Source organism: Tursiops truncatus, chromosome 12, assembly GCF_011762595.2.
Source record: "Tursiops truncatus isolate mTurTru1 chromosome 12, mTurTru1.mat.Y, whole genome shotgun sequence".
Classification (NCBI taxonomy): domain Eukaryota; kingdom Metazoa; phylum Chordata; class Mammalia; order Artiodactyla; family Delphinidae; genus Tursiops; species Tursiops truncatus.
In genome coordinates, this window is record NC_047045.1 from 18,683,600 (window position 1) to 18,707,396 (window position 23,797).

Genomic DNA, 23,797 nt, shown 5'->3' on the forward strand with positions numbered 1-23,797 from the left:
AATAGGCAGATGGAGGAACCTAGTCTGTCAGTACATTAAAAAACAAACAAATCCTCCCCGAACCGATATTCCTTTCGTAAGGAGTGCAGAACCAGTGGCATTTGCTGAAGGCGAAAAGCCGTGAGACTGTCGAGCAGTAATGACGCGCCACTCGGCCTTTTTTTGCAGTAATACACAAAACGTGTAGAATCGCTTAAGTTTAACCCGTCCTAGCCTCTTCACTAGGAAACTGGTCGCTCGGGCGAATGTTGTTTTCCACCCCCCGCAGACAAGTGTGGAAGAGCGATTAACACTCGCTTGACAAACCCGCTCCCCGGGCCATTTGGGAGTTGCACGCGTTCGCCCCCGGGGTTCGGGCCGCTGCGCCTTCACGCGCAGCCTTTTTGTTTACGCGGAGAGAGGGGAGGAGAGGGAGAGGACGTGTAAAGATGTAGCGGGCCGCGGGGGCTATATAAGGCTTCGGGCTCGGGCCGGGTGGGTGCCAGGGGCCAGCCTGCCCATGGAGATCGCGGAGACCACGGAGACCCCAGGCGGCCAGCGCGCGCGCTGCCGCCTCCAGCTGCCAGCCGCTACCGAACGCCAGACGCGGCGCGGGGGCGCGGACCCCGGATACCGCGTCTCTGTCCCGCCCTGCGCCTCCCCCGCTCCATCCCTCCCGCCTGCGCCTCCCCAGCTCCTCCCCTCCGCTCTCTCACCCCCGCACCCTCTAGGCCCTCGCTCAGATGCGGTCGGTTCTCCCGGGTCGGGGCTCACTGCTCCTCTGCGCGCCTTCCGCTGCCCACCTCGCAGATCCGCAGGCTTCTGGAGACCGTGGGTGGAAGACAGTGGCGAGGAGGAAGAGGCGCCGCACCACGCCGCGGAGGCGGTGAGTGAGCCGCGCATCCCGGGGGCGCTGTTGATCGATCAACGCAGGCTACGCCGGGCCCCAGGGAGACGCGCGCCAGGCCTTCCCCTCGCTTAAGATCGCGCCTGCTGGTGGCCATACCGGTGGCCCTGTCGGTGCTGAAGCGACGAGTGCGTCCTCCAGAGCTACTGGCACGAACAGATCGGGCCGGAAGCGAGGCTACTGAGAGCCCCGCGGTCACATTCCCCGCAGACGAGAGGAAAGCCTGGTCGCCAGGGTTTGCAGTTTTCTTAGAAGGTGAGTGCTAACTTCGATCCATTTCCTTACACCCCCAGATGCCAGATGGCCCCGGAATAACGGACGCCTCAGAAAAGCTTTCCCGATACAGACACCCAGTCAGGTGAGTGACAGGCCTCATCGAAGGTCTGTCTGCAGCCACAGGGAAGAGCCGGGGGCCTCGTCCGGCCCTGCTCAGCAGCTGGTCCTGAAGTTTTTCTCTTTTGGAAAACCTATCTTTAACGTTTCTTTAATCTTCCTCGTCCCTTTACTCATCGAACTGGAAAATGTAGGAGCTCACGCTCTCCCCTGAAAGAACTGTTAATCAGTGCACACTTAGTAAACACTTAAAAAATATATTATGAAGAGGGAAAGCGGGCGGTGTTAGTAAAAGTAGAAAGGTGACATCTTGTGCCTGCAAAACAATTTCTTTTTAATGCCAAAGGGTTCAAGTGAAATTGACTTCACACCAGGCAGAGTGTGTATATTCTTTTTCTCTTGCAAACCAGAAGGAAGAATGGTATTCACAATCATGGTTTACAGCAAACTGAACTAATCGAGCTTGACGTGTAAGACAAAAAGGAAATATGATGAAAATCCTAAAGACTACTAAGGATCACAAAAGGGACCAACAGTTATTTGACCTAACAATTAGGAGCTAGTTTACTGTTCCTAGCTACTGGGAAGTCAGCCTTCCTGCAAGATTCTTTGTAGCTTTTAATCAGGTGGAAAGTTAATTCTGCAGTTTGCCTGCCTTAGAGAGCTGTTAGATGAAGAGCTATATAATGTTTGTAGAATGTGTATATGTTTATAATAGCACATAGTAGTCGATACATGTTGATTAATTTCCTACCTTTTGCTAGAACTTGTGAAGGACAGAGAAAAAAATAATCACAGCCCTTTGGAAGTATTTTAGTAGTTTAGCTTGGTCAATTTTATAACTAACTCTGTCAGAGGGGGTGGAGAAGGGTCAGGGAAGTGCGTATCATAGGTGTGATTACCTGGCTGAGTCTTGAAGTTAACCAGATGGATGGTAGGTCGGGAACGTGGGAGCAGAAGAAATAGCATAGAAAAAGAGAACAGCATGGTTCCTTCGGGAGCATCAAGGAACTGGCATTTGGGTGTGTGAAGCTGTGGTCATTTCACCAGGGAAGCCAGAGGCCAGGTCTTGTACACCTTGGTACAAGAGTTTTGTCCTGATCCTGTACGTGGCATTGGGAACTCATGGACTTTATTCTGTAGATGGTATTGGGGATTACTCAAAGGATTTTAACCAAAAGAGTAATGTGATCAGATTTATGTTTCAGAAAAATCACTAAGGAAATGGTATATAGCTTTAGTTAGAACACCAAAAGTGAAATTGGAAGTTATTGCAGTTCAGGCATTGGAAGCGAGGATGGGACTGGATGAATCTGGGGAATACTTAGGTGACACAGTAGATTAGGCTTATGATGTATTGGATATGGTAGGTAAAGTAGAAGTAAAAAGACAGAATGACGCGCAAGTTGGTGGAACTGTAGATCAAGATACTGAGTCGAATTTTCCATTTGTCATATTTAATGTGCCTATGGTGCCTCCAAGTAGATATTCCAGTAGAGAGCAGCATATACAGGTTTGTGGTCCAAAGTCAAGTTCTTAAGTGGAAATACAGACAGACTTGGGAACCTTTGGTAAATTGGGGAAATCATGGCAGTGGGTCAGGTCATCTGGAGGAGTGAGAGAGGAGAAATGATCACTCTTGATAAAATGGTGGGGGAAGGCCAGCATCTAACCTGTCTACAGAGAAAGAGAGGTCCACAAAGGTGACTGGGAAGAATCACTCAGAACAGGGGAGAATTCAGTAAAGTATGAAGTCCCTGGAAGAAAAATGGCCAGTGAGAGATTCCGGGGGAGAGAGAGTGTGAGAACAATTAAACAACGTTCTTTGGGTTTGGCAGTTTTACACATTAGAAAATCAACTGCTTCCTATATAAGCACTTCCGTTTTTGAACTACTGTAGCAGTTTCTTTGTATTTCTCTTAAGTTTATTGTATTTTTATTAAGTTCTATCTTGAGTAGTAATGTGTGTTTCTGATTCTTTTTACTCAGTTGTCAACTTCATGAAGGTAGGGACCATGATTTATTCATCTTTGAATTATGTTTGACGCAAGAGATCACTAAAATATTTATTGAATGACTGAATTACTGATGGTTGTTTATTTAGGCACCCAGTTGATAAGCTTAAACAAAAAACTATTTGGCTAGAAACATTTATAAACTACACGGCCTACTTTTTTGCCTTTTAAAATAGAGTATAGTGAACATATGTAACTTTCTCTTTGTTAGAATCAGTCTATTATATGCGTATGTGGGGCTATTTATTGTATACTAAAATACTGTGTACTGTAGCTGGGGATTCAGCCTTGTCCTTTTATTTTACTTGGATGAAAAATAATAGAAGATCAGATGGCAAGATTAATATTTGTTGGAAATTTGAAGTTTTGAGGTAATCACGTTTACATACAAATTATTTGTATAAAACCAGTCTAATTCTCAACATCTTAATATGGTGTTCCAAAATTTAGTTGGGTGGGGAAAGGGGAGAGAGATGGGCTCGAGGTTGGGGTCAGAGGTAGCCTTTTGAAAAGGTTGCTTTTTGTACTTTTGTAAACTTGATTTGGTTCCATCTGTAACTAAGAGCTAAGTCTGAGTTTCAAGCAAAATACTAGGTAATTTATGCCTATGTGTAAGATGCATAATACTTTGATGTCTTTATAAAGTTGGCTATCATCACAATTTTTAATGTCATGGTAGGATTCATTTTTTTCCCCAAAGGAATTTGGAAGACAAACCTTCTTCTGTATTTTGTAAGAATAAATATATCCATAATGGCTGAAGTAAGTTAAATATTGATCTTACGCTCACGAAGGGTTTAGTGTCAATTTGTTTGGTCCAATTTATAGCTTGGATAAAGATTTAAAGTAATTAACCAGTTATTGATACTTTGTCAAGTAGACTCCATGAAAGCTGTGATAGTAGCATTTTAAACTATCTAAATGCATAAATCAGTTGTTAAATATATGGAGATTTTGAAATTTGAACGTTTCATGAGTAGAAGGATTCTGAATGTGAAAAAAATAAAGCATATTATGTTATCTGCTTCTTTCAGGCTATTTTGGCCAAAATCAAAGTGTTACGATTACTTATATCAAGAAGCAGAAGTTCTTCTGAAAAAATTTCCAATTCAAGCCACAATTTCAATTTATGAAGATTCTGATAGCGAAGAAGAAATTGAGGAGCTGATCTGTGAAAATTAATCTGATTACTTTTGATGACATTCAAAGCTTATAGGTACAAATTAGATTAGTGTACAAATGTATCATAATCCTTTTAAATTAACTTATTTGTATATAAATTATTAATAAAATGAACTATTTAGTAATTACTATGGTAGTTTGGCCTTTTTTATCCCTACACTATAATTCAATGTTGGAATTTAAAAATAGGTTTTATTTATAATGGAACCTTGATTGTATTATAAACATTTGGGGCTTATAAAAGATAATTTGGTTCTCTTCATCAAATTACAAATTTATCTTCAGTTATAATTTTGAAAATAAAACTTTTCAAAGAAAGACAATATTTAATTTTCAAGACTGAATCTTGTGACATCTGGTATTTCCTACCGAGCCCCATTGGATGTTGTAGTTACAGATGAATATTATCTTACTAGATAATGAGGACAATCCTCTTATGTTTCCAATCACACATTATTATTATGTATTAGCTAGTAGATGGTGAAAATGTTGTAAATCATTGTCTATAATTGAGATTGGGAATCAATGTTAGGGCTATTAAATTGTAGGGATTTTAATGAATGATGAGTCAAGTAATTCTTACTTTAATACCCTTCTGCTGTCCTCAAATCCAGTAGTAAAATAGCATGGGTGTTTAGTACTTATGGCACTACATTGAGGGATCCCCAGAATTAAAACAAAACATTTAAATGGATGTGACTTACATGGAGTCTAAAAAAGGGGAGACAAAAGGCCAGAATTTGATAGTATTTTTTTTCCATTTCTGTCCACGAGGGAGCTAGGAAATTTGGCAGATAGGAGACATTCTCCAACTGCATCACCTTCCATCGCTGCTGTGGTTCCCTGCTCCTGATACTCATGTAACGATTTTCACATAGGAAGTGAAATAAGAAATTCTTAGAGATTAGCTTTTTTTTTTGTTGTTAAACATAGACTTATAGAAGAATACATCATCTTTTAATGAAAGAGAAAACAGGAGCACTTTGCATGGGAGAGGTAACATAGTAAACTATGATCATGAAGTTCTTTTAGCTCAAATACAATCTTTGCAGTGGCAAGCAATTGAAATATAAGCATTGATTTCCAGGCACTTTAAGGACAAAGGAATTGAAATAGAGCAAGTTCAAACCATGTTTCAGAGTCAGGAAAAGTTAGTAATGGCAGGAGGATGGAGAGTTACTTAGAACTATATTTCTTTTCCTGAAAACTTCTTCTTTTACTGGGTTCTGCTCTCAGGATATGTGTGTTCCCCAAGAGATATGCAAAAAACCCACCAGGTCACCAATCTGGACCTTGAGTATTAGGGACTGGTGTTTACCTGCACAGTATTTGTGCTGCTGTCATTAATAGGGTGGAATAGTATGAAAAGCCACAGCCACATTTATTGAGTGCCTACTATTAGCCAGGCACTGTGCTAGGTAATTTGCACTTGACGTCTCACTTAATTCTTACTAAAACCTAAATCCATTATGCAGATGGGAAATGAGGCATTGAGATACTAAAGTAACCTGCAGAAGGATGCTCATTTAGTAGCTGCAGGGGTGGCATCCAAACGAAACCTATCTGACTCTTGAACGTGGCTAGCTGTTCAGCGCTACATTTGGACAAAGGCTGCATCAGTTCTCAGTCCCCTTTATCTTTCAGGGAAGAGAGGAAGTTAGATGAGGAGGAAGAACTTGTTAGTGGGTGAATGGAGCAGAAAGAGACTTTACTAACCTCTGCGACTCATTCGTTAATCATTAGCGAGAGTTCTTAAAGGTGAAGTGTTCTCTTCACCTAGCAGGAGTGACTGTTTGCATTTGACATCTTAACTCTTAAAGGTTCTCTTTCCTGTACAGCGTGGTGCCTTAGAAGAGAGAGTTTCTGAGAAATCAAAATGCCTTATTCCATATTCAAGCAGTGTGATGGTAGTGCTTCAACAATGGGCAGACACTTGTGTTCTGGGTTAACAGGCGTCTCCAAGAATTTATTCTCAGATTCAGTCAGCACCAAGGCTTAGGAACAGCTTCACCCTTTAATCTTTCCACGGAACAGCTGTCACCTCTTCGCGATGCTGAAATTCAGGATGCGGGACGAACGGAGCATGCGTACTTTGCCCTGATTCCACCCCCGCCGGCTCTCCGTTGGTCTCGTTGGCTCCGCCCCTCGCGTCCTCGACGTTCTGCGTCATGGCGTGCCTCACCCCGGGCGACCCCGGAAGTGGGTCGGGGGCTTGGCCTCTGCCCGGCCTCGGAGCCGGAGCCGGAGGTGTTACCTGGAGGGGTCGCGCCGAGCTATTCAGTCGGGCGGCGTACCCCGGGCAGCGCCCGGGCTAAGAGTCCAGGATGCTGAACGTCCCTTCCCAGTCTTTCCCGGGCCCCAGCTCGCAGCAGCGCGTCTCCTCCGGGGGGCGTAGCAAGGTAAGCGGGTGACTCCGGCGGTCTCGTGCCGCAGCCCTCCCTTCTCGCCAGCGTTTCATGCTCCGGCACAGTCCTTTCTCTCCTTCCGTACCCTCTCCCGCCTCCTGTCCCCACCTCTAGCTTTCGTTCCCTCCCGCCCTTGCTGGCGATCTCTTTCAGATCCCATGCCGTTTCCAGTCCTCGAACTCTACTAACCTCTCTCCCTCTTACGTACTGGCCCCTTTTCTTTCCCATCCCATTATCCCGTTCTGTCAGTTCCCTTCTTCCAACTCTTTCCCCATTAATTAAATTCAGATGTATGATAGGTCCAGGCTCTGTGCGTCCTATATTGTAGGGATTCAGTATTAGCTTCCTTCCTTAAACATAACCTCCTCTCCGTTCTTTTGTTCACTTTCCGAAGGGGTTGTGAGCGATGTGAGTTCCCTAGAAGAGAGGAAAGGCTGAGCACTAGCGACAGAGACCAGTGATCATCCCACCAAGGGTGGGGACTCCGGGAGCTAGGGAAGATTGGAGAAGCGAGAACAAGTGTCTGCAAACCTCCAGTTAGGTTTACGGACGCTTCTCCAAGTCACACTGCCTTTCTGTCTTCCTCTGGTACCTGATTGTTTTATCACTGCCTTTCCTACTGATGTCATTTGCTGACTCTGAAGCTAATATAATACTCTTTAACTTTTTGTTGCACGTAGCTTCTGTTACCAACAGGCGGAACACAAATGTGTTTTATATTTGCAGAATTTAATAGAATTGTCTCCTGTGTTCATTGCAACATGAATGCTGCTTGTTTCTGTTGATTGTTAGTTCCTCATTCAATAACCACATCTTCATGTTTTGTTTGCGAGACTTCCACCTACTCGGGCCACTCCTTTTTCATTTCTGGACTCTTGAGCCTTAGCATTGACATCATTTGGGAACTTCACCAACTTTCTCTATGTTCTCCACATGGACCTGGAGTTTGACTCTAGATCACAATTATGGGTTCAGGGATCCGTAGCTTTCATTAGATTTTCAGAAGTCTATCACCCCAACTGTAATAATAATAAAACTGAGATTTATTTAGTGCTTACTGAAGACCTCAGTGCTTTACATGTATTAACTTGTTTAATCTTTCTAATGATCCTATGAAGTGGGTGCTTTCGTTATCTCCATTTCACAGAAAAGAAAACTGGTTAAGAAATGCTGCCTTGGACCCAGTGATGTGATGTGACTCTGACTGTGACTTTTCACTTATTGCTGCATATATTATGCAGCCATCCAGTCGTGTGTCCTCGTCTCCTTGGTGTTTGACCTGCTTCCCTCCTTAAGCTAAGTGCTTGGCTGAATAGTAGAGCCTTTTCAAAGAAAGCATCTCTGGATTAGAATATGAGAGTTGCTGCCCTTCTCCATTAAAACTACCAGCCATGTTCTCAGTATCATTTAAAGGAGAAAACTTAGAGGCAAAGACAAACGTTTCCCCAGGTGGTGATGGGAAAGGTGAGTCTTTGGGTCCAGAAAGAGAATAAAATGCGATTATTCTGCAATTCAAGAGAAAACTCAGACGATTTTTCCCCCTTTGTGAAATTGTTGCCGAACTGAACTTGAGTTCGTTTTCCTGACGCGCAGCGAAGGCCATCTCCTGATACTGGGTTGTGGTGGAGGAAAGTGCAGCGTTTATTTGCAGGGCGCCAAGCAAGGAGAACGGGCAGCTAGTGCTCAGAACACCCAGATTCCCCGATGGCTTTCAGGCAAGCGTTATCAAAGGCAACATTTGGGGTGAGGGTCCAGGGAGCATGATTAGCTTGCGGACATTCTTCTGTTTGGTTGGTGGTGAGCTAACATGGTGACATTTTAGAAATCTCAATCCACAACCTTCTTGTTCCAGCCAGGCTGGGGCCTTTGTGTTTGTGGTCAGCAGTTTCTATCCCTTGGGGTCCTGGTTGCTGTAAAAGAACTCAAGGATATGCATCATGTTGTTGTGTGTATCTCTTCAGGAGGGACTAGGAGTCCTGTGACTATTGTTCAAGCTCTTAGTAGTTTTCTTGCTTGACTACTTTTCCTTGGTTTCTGCATTTTCTCACTTCTATAGTCATTAGCTGTTTGATTCTGCTCTTTGGAACTCTGGGAAGGCCTAGGAGACTGAAGCTTTTTCTACAAATAAGAAGCAGAGACATGGAGACCCTACCATATTTGGGTCTCAGTACTGTATTTATTGAGACCCTACCATATGCTGGAGATGTGATCTCTGTTGGGGAGGGGGAAATTTCTACAGAATTGACACAAGACAGATTAGCAGGAGAAAAAGAAACAAACTTAATTGGCATGCACAGAAGTCTTGTAGAAATGGGATCTAATGTTATGAGTCTAAGCACGTACTGCTCGCAGCACGACAGGCCAATAAGGGGGAGACAGATTGCTGGGGCAAGGAATCATGACTTTATTTGAAAAGCCGGCAAACGGAGAAGCTGGTGGGCTCATCCCCCAAAGAACCATCTTGCCTGAGTTAGAATTCAGGCTTCTTTTATACTAGAAGGGGAGGGAGTAAAGTCAAACATTCCCTGTTTCCCATCAGCCTCCAGAGAGGATGTGTTAATTTCTTCGTCTCTGCAGTCATTCGCAGGTGGGCCTGGTCAGGATGTTTCCTGTGAGCTAAACAAAGGTATTTTAGCTTAATGCTCATTGCCCGGATAGCCGGGTTCCCAGAGATGGGCCATTACGTATAATTTAAACTTATAGGCGACATCCCTTTAGTGATTAACTTGTAATAGATTCTTCCCTATTACACTAAGGAGTGGCCAAAGCTGGCAGCTTTTATACTTTTTAGACAGACAGTACATTTGAGAGGAATTGATGGGACAAAGAAACTTAGGTCTGGATACTGAATTGGTAAGGAATTTGAGCAAAGTTTGGGCTTGGGTGGTAAATTAGTAAACAAATAACAAGATTTGTTTACAGGCTTCTTGGCCCTGAATTTCCTATCTCTGGTGAGAAGGATGTGTTTCTACCTCCCAGTAGAGGGAGGGCACCTTTCACATGGGAGATTTATTTCCTGCTTTCAGGGAGATAAAGAGGACAGTCAAGGTGTTCCTCTTGCATGGCCTGCCCTGGGCCCCAACATCTCTGTTGTCAAAGAGTTTAGTCCAGCAGTCTTCACAGACTAGTAAAGAGGCAGTTATAAATACCATAGGGACTGTAACAGTCTGTTATGACCTTGAACGAGTCGGGGTCAGAAAAGGCTTCTGGAGGAAGTAATGTCTGTGGGGGAGAGAGCGGAATCAGTTTCCATTTACCTAAAAGCATAGAATGGGAAGGGGCAAAAGTTAAAGCGTGGAGCTAGTGAGGTAAACTATGACCAGCTGACGAAGGGCCTAGTAAACCACTCGAGGGCATTTAGAGACACTACTATAAGGGTTATGAGGAGCCACTGAAGGAGGGAGGGTCCTAGATTAGATTTGCATTTCCAAAAGATTACTTTTAACTACCCTGCAGGTGATAGAATGGTGAAAGAAGTGGTTTGGGATGGGAAAGATCATATGTATTCTCACACTGTACTTCATTTATGAAGACCAAGAGACCTAGAGAGTTTTAGCGATGGTAAGATTGGGATGATGTGGATTGGTAAGAAGGAATGTGAAGCTGGAAAAGCACCACAGACCTATTAACTTGGTTATTTTGGGGGCAATTGAATATCTAAAACAGATATGATTCAGGAAAGTGAGGTGTGTGTTTTAGTACTTTCGGGCCGCTCTAACCGAATATCATAGGTGGCTTATAAACAACAGAAATGTATTTCTCACACCTCTGGCGACTGGGAAGTCCAAGATCAATGCCCTGGCCATTTCTGTGTCTGGTGAGACCCCGATACCTGGTTTGTAGCCATCTTTTTAGTGTCCTTACTTGGCGGAAGGGGTGAGGGAACTCCCTAATGCCTGTTTTATAAGGGCACTAATCCCAACAACTTTATCACCCACCAGAGGCCTTATTTCTAGTACCATCACATTGAGGATTAGGATTTCAATCTATTTTGGGGGGACACAAATAGCAATAAACTTCCTTGAATATGACTGCTTTTATGTTAAACAATTATCTGGTACTATGTTACAAACTAGTTATACAGGTTAGATGTCTTGAAAAATTTCCACTAGGGTGTCTCAAGTGGTTAAAACACTAATTGTACCTCTTATCTAAAAGCTTTGAAAATGTATTTTGTAAAAAAACCCCAAACCCACAAAATCCCAAACATCCTGTTATTAAACCCTCTAGGCAGGAGAAAGCAAAGTTTTGTGCAAAGCCCAGGTAATAAATAATTTAGGCTTTGAGGGCGTCATAAGGATTCAGTCTCTTCACCACCAGCACCACCACCATGGGTGGAAATTACTCGTAGCTCAAGGGCTATATAGAAACGGGCATAGGCCAGTTTGCCAACCCCTTCCCTAGAGTGTGACAGTTTAGAGACATTATTATAAGGAATATGGGGAACCACCGTTTTATTATTTTCCATTATTTGATAACCTTTGTTTCTCAGTGGATTCTTAGAAAACATATTACCATCTCATGTGATTTCTAATATTCTGTGTATGTTGAAAGTCCAGAAAATCAACTTCAGCCAGTTTCTGTTTTCTTCTATCAAATCTCTTGATTTTTAAGGCAAAGAAATTTTGGTCCAAATTGGTAAGCGACTAGAACATATTAGCGGTAGAGCCAGGACCAAAATTTGTTTTCTGACTCTGGGTTCAGTACTATCCTTGTACTATGATACCATTTGGATGGACATTTGTGTGCCAGAATTTCTAAGCCCCACCTCATGGCCCAGGTACTTTATATAGCGTTCCATTTATAATTCTGATACCACGTCCTAAAGCTTAAGAAGACTTTTAGAATTGTTATATTTGAGTTTTCTTATCTTTTGGAGTGGGAATCAATAATGCAGTGGCCTGAGGACCAGCAGCAGGAAGGGGAAGGGAAAGCAGCTGACTTGAAAAAGCCACACTGAATTCTTCCCTGTTCCTTTTTGAGGTCCCTCTGAAACAGGGCAGAAGTCTTATGGATTGGATTCGACTGACCAAAAGTGGAAAGGACCTAACAGGATTAAAAGGAAGATTAATTGAAGTAACTGAAGAAGAACTTAAAAAACACAACAAAAAAGATGATTGTTGGATATGCATAAGAGGTAGGTGGTATTTATTATGTACTGCAAAACGTTTTGGCTAGGGTTTCCAGTTGTAATGCTGTACAACCCCTTGGTCCTGTTATTTGATGATATGATTTGCAATTAGATAACAAAAATATGCCTTACACTGGGCAATAAATTCTCTAATTCAGAATTTGGGTCTGAATTAGGGCAGTATTTCTTCCCTAAGTCACTGTTCACATAGCATCCCTGTACTGTATTCCCTTTGAAAGAAAACAAGTGTTTACCAGGCAATTTAATACCAAAGTAATAAAATTATTCAGTAACACCTAGTTTATATGGAATAATGTTCTACCTTTGTGCCGTGTAACAGAATTCTGTAGGAAAAAATGTCTCTGAGAATCTAAAGTAAATCAGAAAACTCACATTAAAGCCAAATCCTTAGTTCTCACTTGCAGCACTTTTTATTACTTAATCCACACCTGTTAGCAATATGAGTTACCTGATTTTTCTAGCCCACAGCAAATTAGAAGCCCCAGGCTAGAAATGGATAGATTGGGAGAGAGTGAGCAGAGAAAGAATGATAGTTGATGGAAGTAGATCTCATGGTGTCCTACAGCCTGGTATCTGGGAGAGAAGCAAAAACAATAAAGGGCTTGCAGCTGTGCACTGGATCTCTGCAGCAATGTCCTTGAGTCATCTAGACGGGGTTCAGTATATCCACTATCCTCAGTTTAAAGAAGAAAGGAAGTGTGTCATTTATTGCTGTTATCGCAGTTGTAATTTTATCATTGTATAATTTTGGTTTGTTGTCAGTTATCCTGATGACACTGTCACCTGTATGAGGGCAGGGACCATGTCAGTCCCCTGCTGTGTCCTTGGTGCCTGGCACATAGAGGTCATCAGTATGTGTTTGTTGAACTAGTGCAACACTTACCATTCTTAAGAAATTTGGTTACTTGAAGAGGTGGTTGTCACAGTAGATCAGTGGTATAGTAAATGGAAAGACACCAGTAGCACTGTTAGTTTGCTAGGGATGCCCAAACAGAATTCAACAAACTGGGTGGCGTAAACAACAAATTTATTATCCCCCAGCTCTGGAGGCTAAACTTTAAGATCGGGATATCTTCTTTGGGCTTGAAGAGGAAGCTGTCCCGTGCCTCTCGCCTCTCTCCTGGTGGTTTGCTGGCAATCTTGGAGTTGCTTGGCTTGTGGTGGCATCACTCTGATCTCTGACTTCATCTTTATATGGCGTTCTTCCTGTGTGATTGTCTGGGTCCAAACTTGCTGTTTTTATAAGGACATGGGTCATATTGGAGGAGGGGCCTGCCCTACTCTAATATGACCTCATCTGATTACATCTGCATTGACCCTGTATCCACATAAGGTCATGTTCTGAAGTATTGCAAGTTAGGATTTCAATGTATGAATTTGGGGGTACACAATTCAATCCGTAACAGGTATAATTAGAGTGTGGAATGTTTTTCAGTGGCAGAGGGTATGGAATCTTCCAGGAGGGGATGACTTAGCTTGTTCTGAGACAGAAGAACAGATGCTCAACTTTTCAAAGTTTCTCAGGGAAATACACTGTGGATAGACCAGTAACTTGGAATGAGGATTCTGCCAGACACAAAAAGCTCCTTTTGCCATTTGATAGGGTTTTTAATACCCTCCTTGCTTTCTCTCCGTGCTGCATACCTGTTTACCAGGTGCAGGTAACTGGCACAAAATGACCTCCCCACTGTGCCCAAGTGTCTTCTGCTGGCCTGGGTGAAGTGGAGGTCAGTTTCCCACGAGGATTTCTCAGCTGGTCCAGGCCACGGGTGTGTCTGAGCTGTTTCTGCAGTAGGAAGCCACTTTTTCAGAAAACTCTCTCATGTGAACCCTTCACATCCTAGCGCTATTAGATAAATGAGGCATCGTTACAATGCAGTCATACTTTTTTATTCATTTGATGTACTGATGGAGGTCAGGGACGGGTTTGCTATGTTTAAAAAGTAATACATGTTGCTCCCAGTTACATATCTCCCGTAATGATTTGAATGGATGACACTCTTCCGGTAAGGTTGTTGATTTAAGGATAAATTCTTTTAAAGTTTCTGTTGGAGAATGTATTCTACCCTACTAATAATTGGGCTTTTCCCCCCCGATTGCAAAGTAAGATGTGTCTTTTTTTTTTTTCCCTTTTGACAGAGTTTGGTTTTTAATTTTAATAAAGAAACATTTGATTTAGGCCCTGCCCTGGGACCCTCCACTCTAGGAGGAGAAGATAAATAAGTGGTAGACAAGTCTGAGTGAAGTGCCCTACGAGGGCTATAAAGAAAGTGATGTCAGATTGCAGGGAGGGAGACGTGTGGGTTAGGAAAATCAGAGACGCTTTTGTGATAGAGATAAACCTTGAAAGGGTGGACAGGATTTCAACCAGAAGGGAGGGGGAAGTACACCCAAGCGGAGGGAAATGCTAACCAAGGGTCTAGACACAGAAAAGCTGGAGGTATGTTCTGGAGCGTAGGCTGCCTGTTGGAGAATTATAAGAAAGAAAACTCTGAAGGCATGTTAGGGCAGATTATGGAGGACCTTGAAAGCCAAGCTGAGAAATGTGTTCTTAATTTTGATGGCAGTGTGAACTGTTGGAGGTGCTTGAATGTGGGGACAGAGAAGGCCTTGGAAAAGGTAGTCTGGTGGTGGGCATAGTGAATTGAAATGAGACTAGGAAAGCATTTAGCTCTTACAGAAGTTCAGGTCATGAAATCATCTTTTGGCATCATTTTAATCTTAGGGTGAGGGGAAGTGTGGCCTGATACTCAATAACAGTCTGTTTAAATAAATGATATTTCTAAAAAGTTGATTACAGTAAATATATTGGCCATTCTGCTGTTAAAAATTTAGTGAAGGGCTTCCCTGGTGGCGCAGTAGTTGAGAGTCCGCCTGCCGATGCAGGGGACACGGGTTAGTGGCCCGGTCTGGGAAGATCCCACATGCCGTGGAGCGACTAGGCCCATGAGCCATGGCCGCTGAGCCTGCGCGTCCGGAGCCTGTGCTCTGCAACGGGAGAGGCCACAACAGTGAGAAGCCCGCGTACCGCAAAAAAAAAAAAAAAAAAAAATTTAGTGAATGCAGTTCCCCAAGTGGGATTTAATGGATTTCATTTATAACTTAGAAATGAACATACTTTGATTTCTCCTAATGCTGATTGTCATATGCTAGTAAATTGAAGAGGCCTGCTTGAGACCATTGTAAAAGTGACTTTTAATGGGTTTGTATTTTTCATGTTTCAATAACTAAAAAATCTTGGCAGATTGATTCCAAGAAATGGTATTTTTCCATTACCGTTTCCTAGATTTCTAGGTTCATTTACAGTAAACTTTTAAAAAATTTACTTGTATGACAGTAGTGTAAATTTTTATGAGTGCATCAATCCTCATTATTGCTGGGTTTCAAATTTGCCTACTCACTAAAATTTATTTGTAACCCCCAAATCAGCACTCATAGTGCTTTCATAGTAATTTGAAGACGTGCACAGTGCAGTGAAAAATTGTTGCTGCCCGAGCACACGTTCCTAGCCGAGGTCAGACAAGGCAATGTTCTGCCTTCTTGTTCCAGCTCTCTTACAAGTGTCTTTTTTGCCGTTTTTTTAGTGTGACATTTTTCACATCCTGTGCTTTTCGTTGGTGATTTCACTGTATACATGCCCCCCGCCCCACAAGGAGAGTGCTGAAGTGCTGTCCCAAGAATGCGGTCATGTGCCTTCCGGAGAAAATATATGTTAGATGAGCTTTGTTCAGCCATGAGTCATAGTGCTGTTGGCTGTGAATTCAGCGTTCACGAATCTACAGTATGTATTGAATAATATGTCAAGCAGAACATACATTAAACAAGGTTATGTTTTGATTGGTTGACAAAAATGTGACCAGTGGCTTGCAGGAACCTCACCTTGTATTAATATTTTCCCTTAGGAGCAGTGGTTCAGTGTTGGCTAATTCAGTGTTTGAAGTGAGTTTGTAGAACGTAACTGCCTAGAGTAATGAGAATTGACTGTGGTTCTTTAGGTTATCTTTTATTTATACTTCAGTAATAATAAAGTAAAATAAGTTTTATACTTTTTAGGTTAGATTCAAACCCACCAAGAAGAGAGCTGACTTTTTTTTAACACCAAGTTCTTTTCTCCAGGTTTCCTTAGCTCCCTGCTTCAATGCTGTTTTGAGAAACTAGTATTTCTGTCTCTAGCTGAGAAACTTTTTCTGTCTGAAAATTTTCTTCTAGAAGCAGTTTTTCAAGTTTGGAACTAATGCTTTAATATATAGTAGAAGGTATTATCACAGTAATGTAGACTGCCTCTAAACAATACTGTATTGTTATTCCAGTCAGCTCAACTGTTCTGTACATCGTCTGCTTTGTGTAGCAGCCTCCTTACTTGCTTCTTGACAGTTTGCAGATTCTCGAACAACTCCCTTCTGCTATCACTTGCTTGTTTAGGAAATACAAACGAACATTTTTTCAGGTCTATTTCCCTTTATTCATCCATTTCTAATCTAATCTGTAGGTTTTCAGGTTGCCTATTATACACCATTAATGCAGGTAATCTAGTCTGTTGATTTTATTCTGTCCTACTGACATATGAGACCATTCCATTTCTTTTACTTTTACTCTGTCTTTATCTCCTTAATTGTTATTCAATCTCTTCTTTCTTTTTTTGACTCTTCCTCTCTCTGTACCACCCTTTCCATTCACTAAAAATCCACTAGAGGGGAAAAAACTGGTGTTCTGGGCGAGTGGGGGAGGGCATCATCTAACCCTCAGGTGTTTTGCTTGATTGACACAGCGGTTTACAGACTTCAGCCAACATTTAGAAATTTCCTTTATAAGAAAGTTTTTGATTACAAATTCAATTTTAAAGAAATTTTTAGGGCAATTCAAATTTTCTCTTTTTCTTGTGTCAGTTTTTATAAGTTACGTTTCTCAGTATATTTGTTAATTTCATCTGTTATTTACCATATTGGCATAAAGTTGTTTATAACATGCTCTTATTATCTCTTTAATGTCTTTAGGTTCTATAGTGATAGACCCTTTTTCATTCCTAATATTGATAATCTTTGTTTTTTTTGTTTTTTTTCTTTATCAGTCTTACCAGAAGTTTATCAGTCTTAACTTTTGGCTTTGATTTTCTCTGTTCCTTGTCCATTTTCTATTCACTGATTTCTACTCTTGTTACTGGGGAGGTGACTGTTTTAATTTCTCTTCTTCAACATTGGCATCTATACTTCTGTGGTGATAATTTGCTTGCAATAACTCTTGTCATAGTCTTAGTTAATGTCTGAATTACCTGGTAGCAGGAAACTCAGTGTTGGGATTTTTATCCCAATTTACATTTTAGCTGTTGCCATTATCTTTTTACCAGAGGTTTTTGCTCACTTAAACTTATTATCCAGTCACATAATTCTCAGATTTTTAATTAAAATCACATATATAGCTCAGTATTCTTTATAAGAAGTGTTTTCTGTTTTTAAACAGCAGGTTGATGATGTGTGAGATCTGTGCTATGTGCTAAGTGTTTACTTTTCCCGACAAACCTATGAAGTAGGTATTCTGCTTCACAGATGAAGGCACGGAAGCTTAGCGAATCCTCATTTTCCAAATGATGAAACTGCAGCTGAGAAAGTATATTAGCGGGGACTCATGCATGTAAGTGGCAGAAACTCCAGCCTAACTTGGATTAAGCAGAAGGCTAAAAAGTTACAGGTGGAGCTGACTTGAGGTGAGGATTGGTACAGGGGCTCAGGTGGTGTCCTCGGGATCTGCTTTCACACTGTCTGTCAGTTTCCCTTCTGGGCTTGCTCCATTTTAGGACTAACTCTTCACAGCAGCAAGATGACCGCAGCAACTGTAACCCCAGTTCTTTTCAGATTCTCTTCCTTTTATCTAATAGCTAAAAGAAAAGCCTTGGAATTGGCTCCGATTGGCACAGTTTTGATCATGTTCTCGTTGCTGGAATTGTAGTTCTATTTAGGGGGAAATGGTGTACTTAATCACTTAAACCTAGGTCACAAGTTCATCCTGTAGCCTAGAGAGGGGCCACAGTGAAGAGTCAGGGAGGAGGATGTGACTCCTTGAAGAAAAACTGCTGCTGTTGCTGGAAGGGGAGTGGCCGCTGGGTAGGGAAAACATTAATGCCCTCTATAGAGCATAGAGTAACTTGCCAAAGCCATAGCTGATGAGAGTAGAGGCAGTATTTTAACCTAGGCAACCTGATTCTAAGCTGTTATGCTTAAACTACACTGTACTGCTTCCTGTTTTATCATATTCAACTCTAGATTGGATCCTGGCCTAGCCTTTATGCGTAACTCACTTTGAGTGCCATTCGTGAATTAATTTATTATGAAATTACGATGGAGTGCCTGTTACTTGTAGCTCTTCCCTTGTGCTAAATAGCATTGCTAATTAGCAGTCATACAGGATAGCCTTCCAAGGCTATTTTTATTTTTAGTAATTTAATGAAATACAGCTTTTGCTTTCTGTGTGACTTTATGTGTAGTTGTCATTCATAAAAAATAGAGACTATAGGTTTTAACTTTCTCTTTCTTTATATTGGTTCACTCGTTTAATCAGTATTTCTTGGGGTCTACTATGTTTCATGCATGATACCAGGTTCTGGGGAGTGACATGGAAATTTAAAACAGAGCTGGCCCCTGCTCATGGAATTCACAATCTGGCAGGGAACACAAAGTGTTACTCAAGTCTGAGGACTATTGTGAAGGAGAGGTCTGCTGTGCTAAGAGTGAAGATTCCAGGAGATTGAGTAGAGATGAAAGGTAAATGGGCATTAACCAGGCAGAGAGGAAGGGGAACTGTATTACAGGTTCCGGAAAAAGCACGTGCGAAGTCTAGGTGGTGTGATTGTGTGAGAGAAAGAGCGCAAGTGCAACACATAGGTGTTCACAGTGAATATGAGGAACTTCAAGTTAGTGATACCTGTATTCTTTCTTCTCAATTTCTTGTATTGGAAAGTCAAAGACATCATTCTTTCTAAGGCACGCTCTTTTCTAAGGCTTGACCCTTTATGTGCTCTTATCAGTCCTCTCCAGCGTCTTCTGTGACCTCAGGTAGTTGTTTATCCTACATTGTTGAAACACCCTCAGTTCTTTCCTTTCTTTCTTCCAACAGCTTCTTCCTTTCAGTCTCCTCATTTTTTCTGGTCCTCTTGGACTTTGCTTCTTCCCCTGGACTTTCTTCCTCAGTATTTGATGTATGTCCTCTGTTAGAACATCTATAACGTTTTTGGGCCATTTCTTCTATTTTTGTCTTTTTATTTAAATTGAGTTTCAGGGTACAATATGCAGCTTCTCTCCCTACCCCTAGCATCTAGTACAGGGCATGGCTCATGGGCAGTGTTCAGTAAATATCCTTTGAATCACATGTAGGACTTTTAAACCACATATGGTAGGGATATTTTAATGTTTTCACAAAATAGTGACCAGTTGAGGGACTTTCATTTTTGCTGTTTCCAGGTTATTGGCTCTTAGAGTTAGGGAATATATCAATTCCTTAATCAAAAAGTTTGTTATTTCTGGACAGTTTTCTGATATGTACTCATGGTCAGTTATTCATTTTTGAGCTCATAGAATGTGAGCTGCAGCCTGATGGGGATCCTATGTTCTCTCTCCTTTGTACAGCTTCATATTTCCTTTTGCAGACTTTGCACACTGTAGGGGTTAAGTAAATATTGGAGATTTCTTCAGGGCCATTTTTTGCCATTAATATTTTCAATTAAACCTTTTATTTTGAAAAAGCTTCAGACTTTCAAAAAAAGTTGCAAAAGTGATGCCGTGAACTCTAGAAACCCTTCACATGGCTAGATTCACCCATTGTTGACATAGTCATCATTATATTTTAATGAATCCATTTTATCTTCACTACTAACTTATTCTTTATACCTTTTTGTTATCTTTGTTTTAGTCATTGCTGTAAGGGTTTATGATACACAATTTAAATTTATCACAGTCTACCTTCAAATAATATTATACCATTTTACATACAGTGTAAGAATATACTTCCATTTCCTTCTCCAGCGTCTTGTGCTATTATTGTTATTCATTCCGCATATGCTATAAATCCTGCGACATGTTACTATTTTTGCTTTAGACAGTCACTTATCTTTTAAAGAGATTAAGAAAATGAAAAAAATTACCCACATTTTTTACCATATTCAGTGCTTGGTATATTTTTATGTTGATCCAGATTTCCCTTAAAGAACTGACTTTCACATTTCTTGCACTACAGATTTGCTGGCAATGAATTCTCAGCTTTTGTTCATCTGAAAACATCTTTATTTTGCCTTCATTTTGAGGATACACTATAATTGGGTATAAAATTCTAGGTTGACAGTTTATTTTCCTCAACGCTTTAGAAATGTCACTCCATCTTCTAGTTTGCATAGATGAGAACTCTGTTGTCATTTTTTTTTGAGGTACACGGGCCTCTCACTGTTGTGGCCTCTCCCGTTGCAGAGCACAGGCTCCAGGTGCGCAGGCTCAGCAGCCATGGCTCACGGTCCCAGCCGCTCCGCGGCATGTGGGATCCTCCCGGACCGGGGCACGAACCCGTGTCCCCTGCACTGGCAGGCGGACTCTCAACCACTGCACCACCAGGGAAGCCCTTGTTGTCATTCTTAATTGTTTTCCTGTAGAATGTAAGGCTTCTTTCTTCTCTGACTGCCTTTAAAATTTTACTTTGCTTTTCAGCAGTTTGACTATGATGTGGTTTTCCTTTTATTTTTTCTGCTTGGGGTTCTCTAAATTAACTTTAGGAAGTTTTGGGCCATTATCTCTTCAAATACTTCTACTCTTCTTTTGGGATTCCAGTTCCATATACGTTAGCCTGTATTGTTCCACAGCTCTTAGATGCACCGTTCTGTTTTTTCACTCATTTTTTTCTTTGTGTTTCAGTTTGATCATTTTTGTTGACTTTTCTACAGGTTTACTTACTTTTTCCTCTATTGTGTCTAGTCTGCTGATTAACTCATCAGGGGAATTCTTCATTCTGATATCATGTTTTTCATTTTTTGTGTTTTCATTAGGCTTCTTTGTATAGCTTTCATCTCTGTGCTGAAATTTCCCGTTTATTAAGTGTCAACCTTATTTTCTACTAGATCTTTTAATATATTAATTAGAGTTATTTTAATGTATCTGTCCTATAAGTTCCAGTATATGCACCATCTCTAAGTCTGGTTGTATTGCTGTTTTTCTCTGTTGACAGTGGGTTTTAACATTTTGAAAAATGTGTCTTACAATTTTTTGATTGTGTGTTACACATTGAATATAGATGAACAGTAGAACTTGAGGTACTTATACTCAGAGATGGTACACTTTTGGATGTGAGGGTGATCTGGCTGCGACATCTGTCACCCCATTGATCACCAGGGTTGATTCGGCTGACCTGGATGGCTAGGCGGGTCTCCCCTTCCTCCCTCACCACTCCATGTGCATCCCTCTTGAAGCTGCATGCTTGGTTGAAGAGGATGACCTTGCCTGATAGAGGGGGACTGTTCTTCCGTCAAGGGTATATGAGTAGCTGCGCTCCCCTGCTAGAACCTGCAAACAAGCTCTCAGGGTCATCTGTAGGAGAATGTAGGGTAGTCAAGCTTCCAATACTCCACACACATCCAAATGAGCTGCTGCATGTGGCAGTCTACCTTTCTTTAACAGAAGGAAAAAAAAAGAAATGGTACACTTTTTCTGGCAATTAGGTTGAGTCAGCTTAGTTAGTAGTTGATCTGGGTTTGGGGTGGTTGTTATTGTTATCATTGGTGCACCACTGACTTCAGATTCCTCCAGCAGTAGGTTACTGCTACCTTGTTTTTGATGCGGGGCCTTAGTGTTGGAGGATTTTTTCATTGTCCCTGTTCTACTCTTCTTAACTGACAGCTTGCCCTATATACTTGCATAGGGTCTCTCACCATGTTCTTGCCCCTCTCCCAGTGGCAGACTGCTCTTACTTGTTGTTTGATGTAAGACTTGTGGTGGTAGAAGGGGTTTTGCAGTTTTCCTGTTTCAGCCTCAGTCTTAGGCAGGTCCTGTTACCTGAGCCCCATGGGCTGGGCTTTCTCAGTGATCCTGTCACTTTCGCACTGCCTCTTACTCAGTGCATGGTTTAGAATGCAGGCAGATTTCTTGCCCGTGGCAGCTGAACTTTGCCTTATATCAGGAGGGGAGGAGGAGGACGGGGCAGAGGGCATGGGGTGTGAGCAATTACTCTGCCTGCCTTCCAGTCCTAGAAGTCATCTCTTTCATATCAGCGTAGGATCTCGGCCTGAGTGGGCTTTCTGTCCCTCCTCTAGTGTTTAGCTTACATTTGCCTAATGTCAATGCAGAGTGAAGGAGGATGTGTGTTTCCTGCCCTATCCAGCAGCAGCTAACCTTTGCCTGATATCAGTGCAGGGACTTGAGGGTGGGAGGCTTTACTAGCCCTTCCCAGCAACAGACTGCATTTGCCGCGTGTCAGGGTTGATCTGCAACATGCGTGAATTTCTTGCTCCTTCCTCAGCAGTAGCTGATCCCCACCTTGTACTCCTGCAGGCCCAAAGTATAGATGGCCTTTTCTCGGTACTCCCGCTCTACCCTCAAGTCTTGGAGCAGGTACTACACACCTGGACCACCTATGGACCTTTCTCAGGTCTGCCCTGCTCACGCTATTTCCCATGAGCATCTCATGAGGTGCAACACTATGAAAAAAGAATTGACTGCATGCAGAATCCCTTTGTATCTGAGCCTCTCAGCATTCTAAATTGGCACTAGTGCACACTGGGCCCTAAAAGAGTTTGTTAAAATTTCCCTTGTTTTATAGCAACATCTCTTTCGCCTGTGCTCTGTCAAAGGTGAAGTGGTTCATATGTCCCATTTCCTCAGAGGGGCTTGTCACTCTGTGGAATTTAGATATTTGGTTGCCTTACCATGTCACCTCACTGATGGACTCAGAAACTTGCAGCGTTTTGGGACTTCGCTGGTGGCGCAGTGATTAAGAATCCGCCTGCCAATGCAGGGGACACAGGTTCGAGCCCTGGTCCGGGAAGACCCCACATGCCATGCAACTATGGAAGCCTGTGTGCCTAGAGCCCGTGCTCTGCAACAAGAGAAGCCACCGCGATGAGAAGCCCGCGCACCACAAAGAAGAGTAGCCCCAGCTCGCGGCAACTAGAGAAAGTCTGCGCGCAGCAAGGAAGACCCAACACAGCCAAAAATAAATAAATAAAATAAATAAATTTATATATAAAAAAAATCCTCAAAAAAAACTTACAGTGTTTTTGGATTATCTGGCTTTTTTCTTTTTGTTAAGGGTGGGAGCAATTTTTCTTGTGGCTTTCTACTTCTTAAGTTCATCATTATACCTGTTTTTTTTTCTTTTCCCAGCCATGCTGCTCAGCTTGCAGATCTTAGTTCCCCGACCAGAGAATGAACCTGGGCCCTCAGCAGTGAAATCGCGGAGTCCTAACCACTGGACTGCCAGGGAATTCCCCATCATTACATCTTAATTAATCTTTGCAGCTGGCTTGTTTCGGAAAATAGGAAATTACTCAAAGCATAAGGACATATTTGGGTTTTTTTTCCGGGTAACTAATAGCAAGGCAGTTCAGTGTTGGTAGCTGTCATTGGTAGCCCTAAGGCACAGGCAAACAGAGGGAGATGATCCCACGGAATAGGAAAGAGTGGGGTAGTCGGAAAACTGATCTTTTAGAGATAGGGTGTCTTGTTTATTACTGGTGTAAGTTGTAAACCCAGTTTAAGAATAGTAAACATGTCCGGTGCTAGCAATGTTTGGTCATTATTCTTTCTAGGAGAAGTTTGTGGATTTTTTTCAAAATACTCAGAGTGTAACTGACTGCTCA

At 42.1% G+C, this 23,797-nt stretch overlaps 2 protein-coding genes across 6 annotated transcripts in view; both read left to right on the forward strand.

Moving 5' to 3' along the window:
• The first annotated feature begins 210 nt into the window (after nt 1–210).
• Nucleotides 211–4,539, forward strand: RIPPLY2 (ripply transcriptional repressor 2). The gene is made up of 3 exons (XM_019929118.3): nt 211–865; nt 1,180–1,244; nt 4,269–4,539. Exons 1-3 carry the CDS (start codon nt 500–502, stop codon nt 4,414–4,416), a joined length of 579 nt encoding a protein of 192 aa, XP_019784677.1. The 5' UTR covers nt 211–499; the 3' UTR covers nt 4,417–4,539.
• A 2,060-nt stretch (nt 4,540–6,599) lies between these two features.
• The window catches only part of CYB5R4 (cytochrome b5 reductase 4), an 81,674-nt gene continuing 64,476 nt past the window's right edge, over nt 6,600–23,797 (forward strand). The window contains exons 1-2 of one of the 5 annotated variants that reach the window (XM_019929375.3): nt 6,600–6,815; nt 11,805–11,958. In XM_019929375.3, the coding sequence (XP_019784934.1) occupies nt 6,741–6,815; nt 11,805–11,958 (229 nt within the window). In that variant the 5' untranslated portion in view covers nt 6,600–6,740. Of the gene's footprint in view, nt 6,816–11,804; nt 11,959–23,797 lie in introns of those variants that run through there. The other 4 variants (XM_019929372.2, XM_019929374.2, XM_019929373.3 and 1 more) reach the window with 4 other exon arrangements.

Bases quoted from the DNA above. Each gene is read 5' to 3' on its own strand.
- RIPPLY2 (XM_019929118.3), top strand. From the start codon at position 500: ATGGAGATCGCGGAGACCACGGAGACCCCAGGCGGCCAGCGCGCGCGC. The intron at 866-1,179 runs GTGAGTGAGCCG...TTACACCCCCAG, and splicing joins CGCACCACGCCGCGGAGGCG to ATGCCAGATGGCCCCGGAAT. The intron at 1,245-4,268 runs GTGAGTGACAGG...TGCTTCTTTCAG, and splicing joins CGATACAGACACCCAGTCAG to GCTATTTTGGCCAAAATCAA.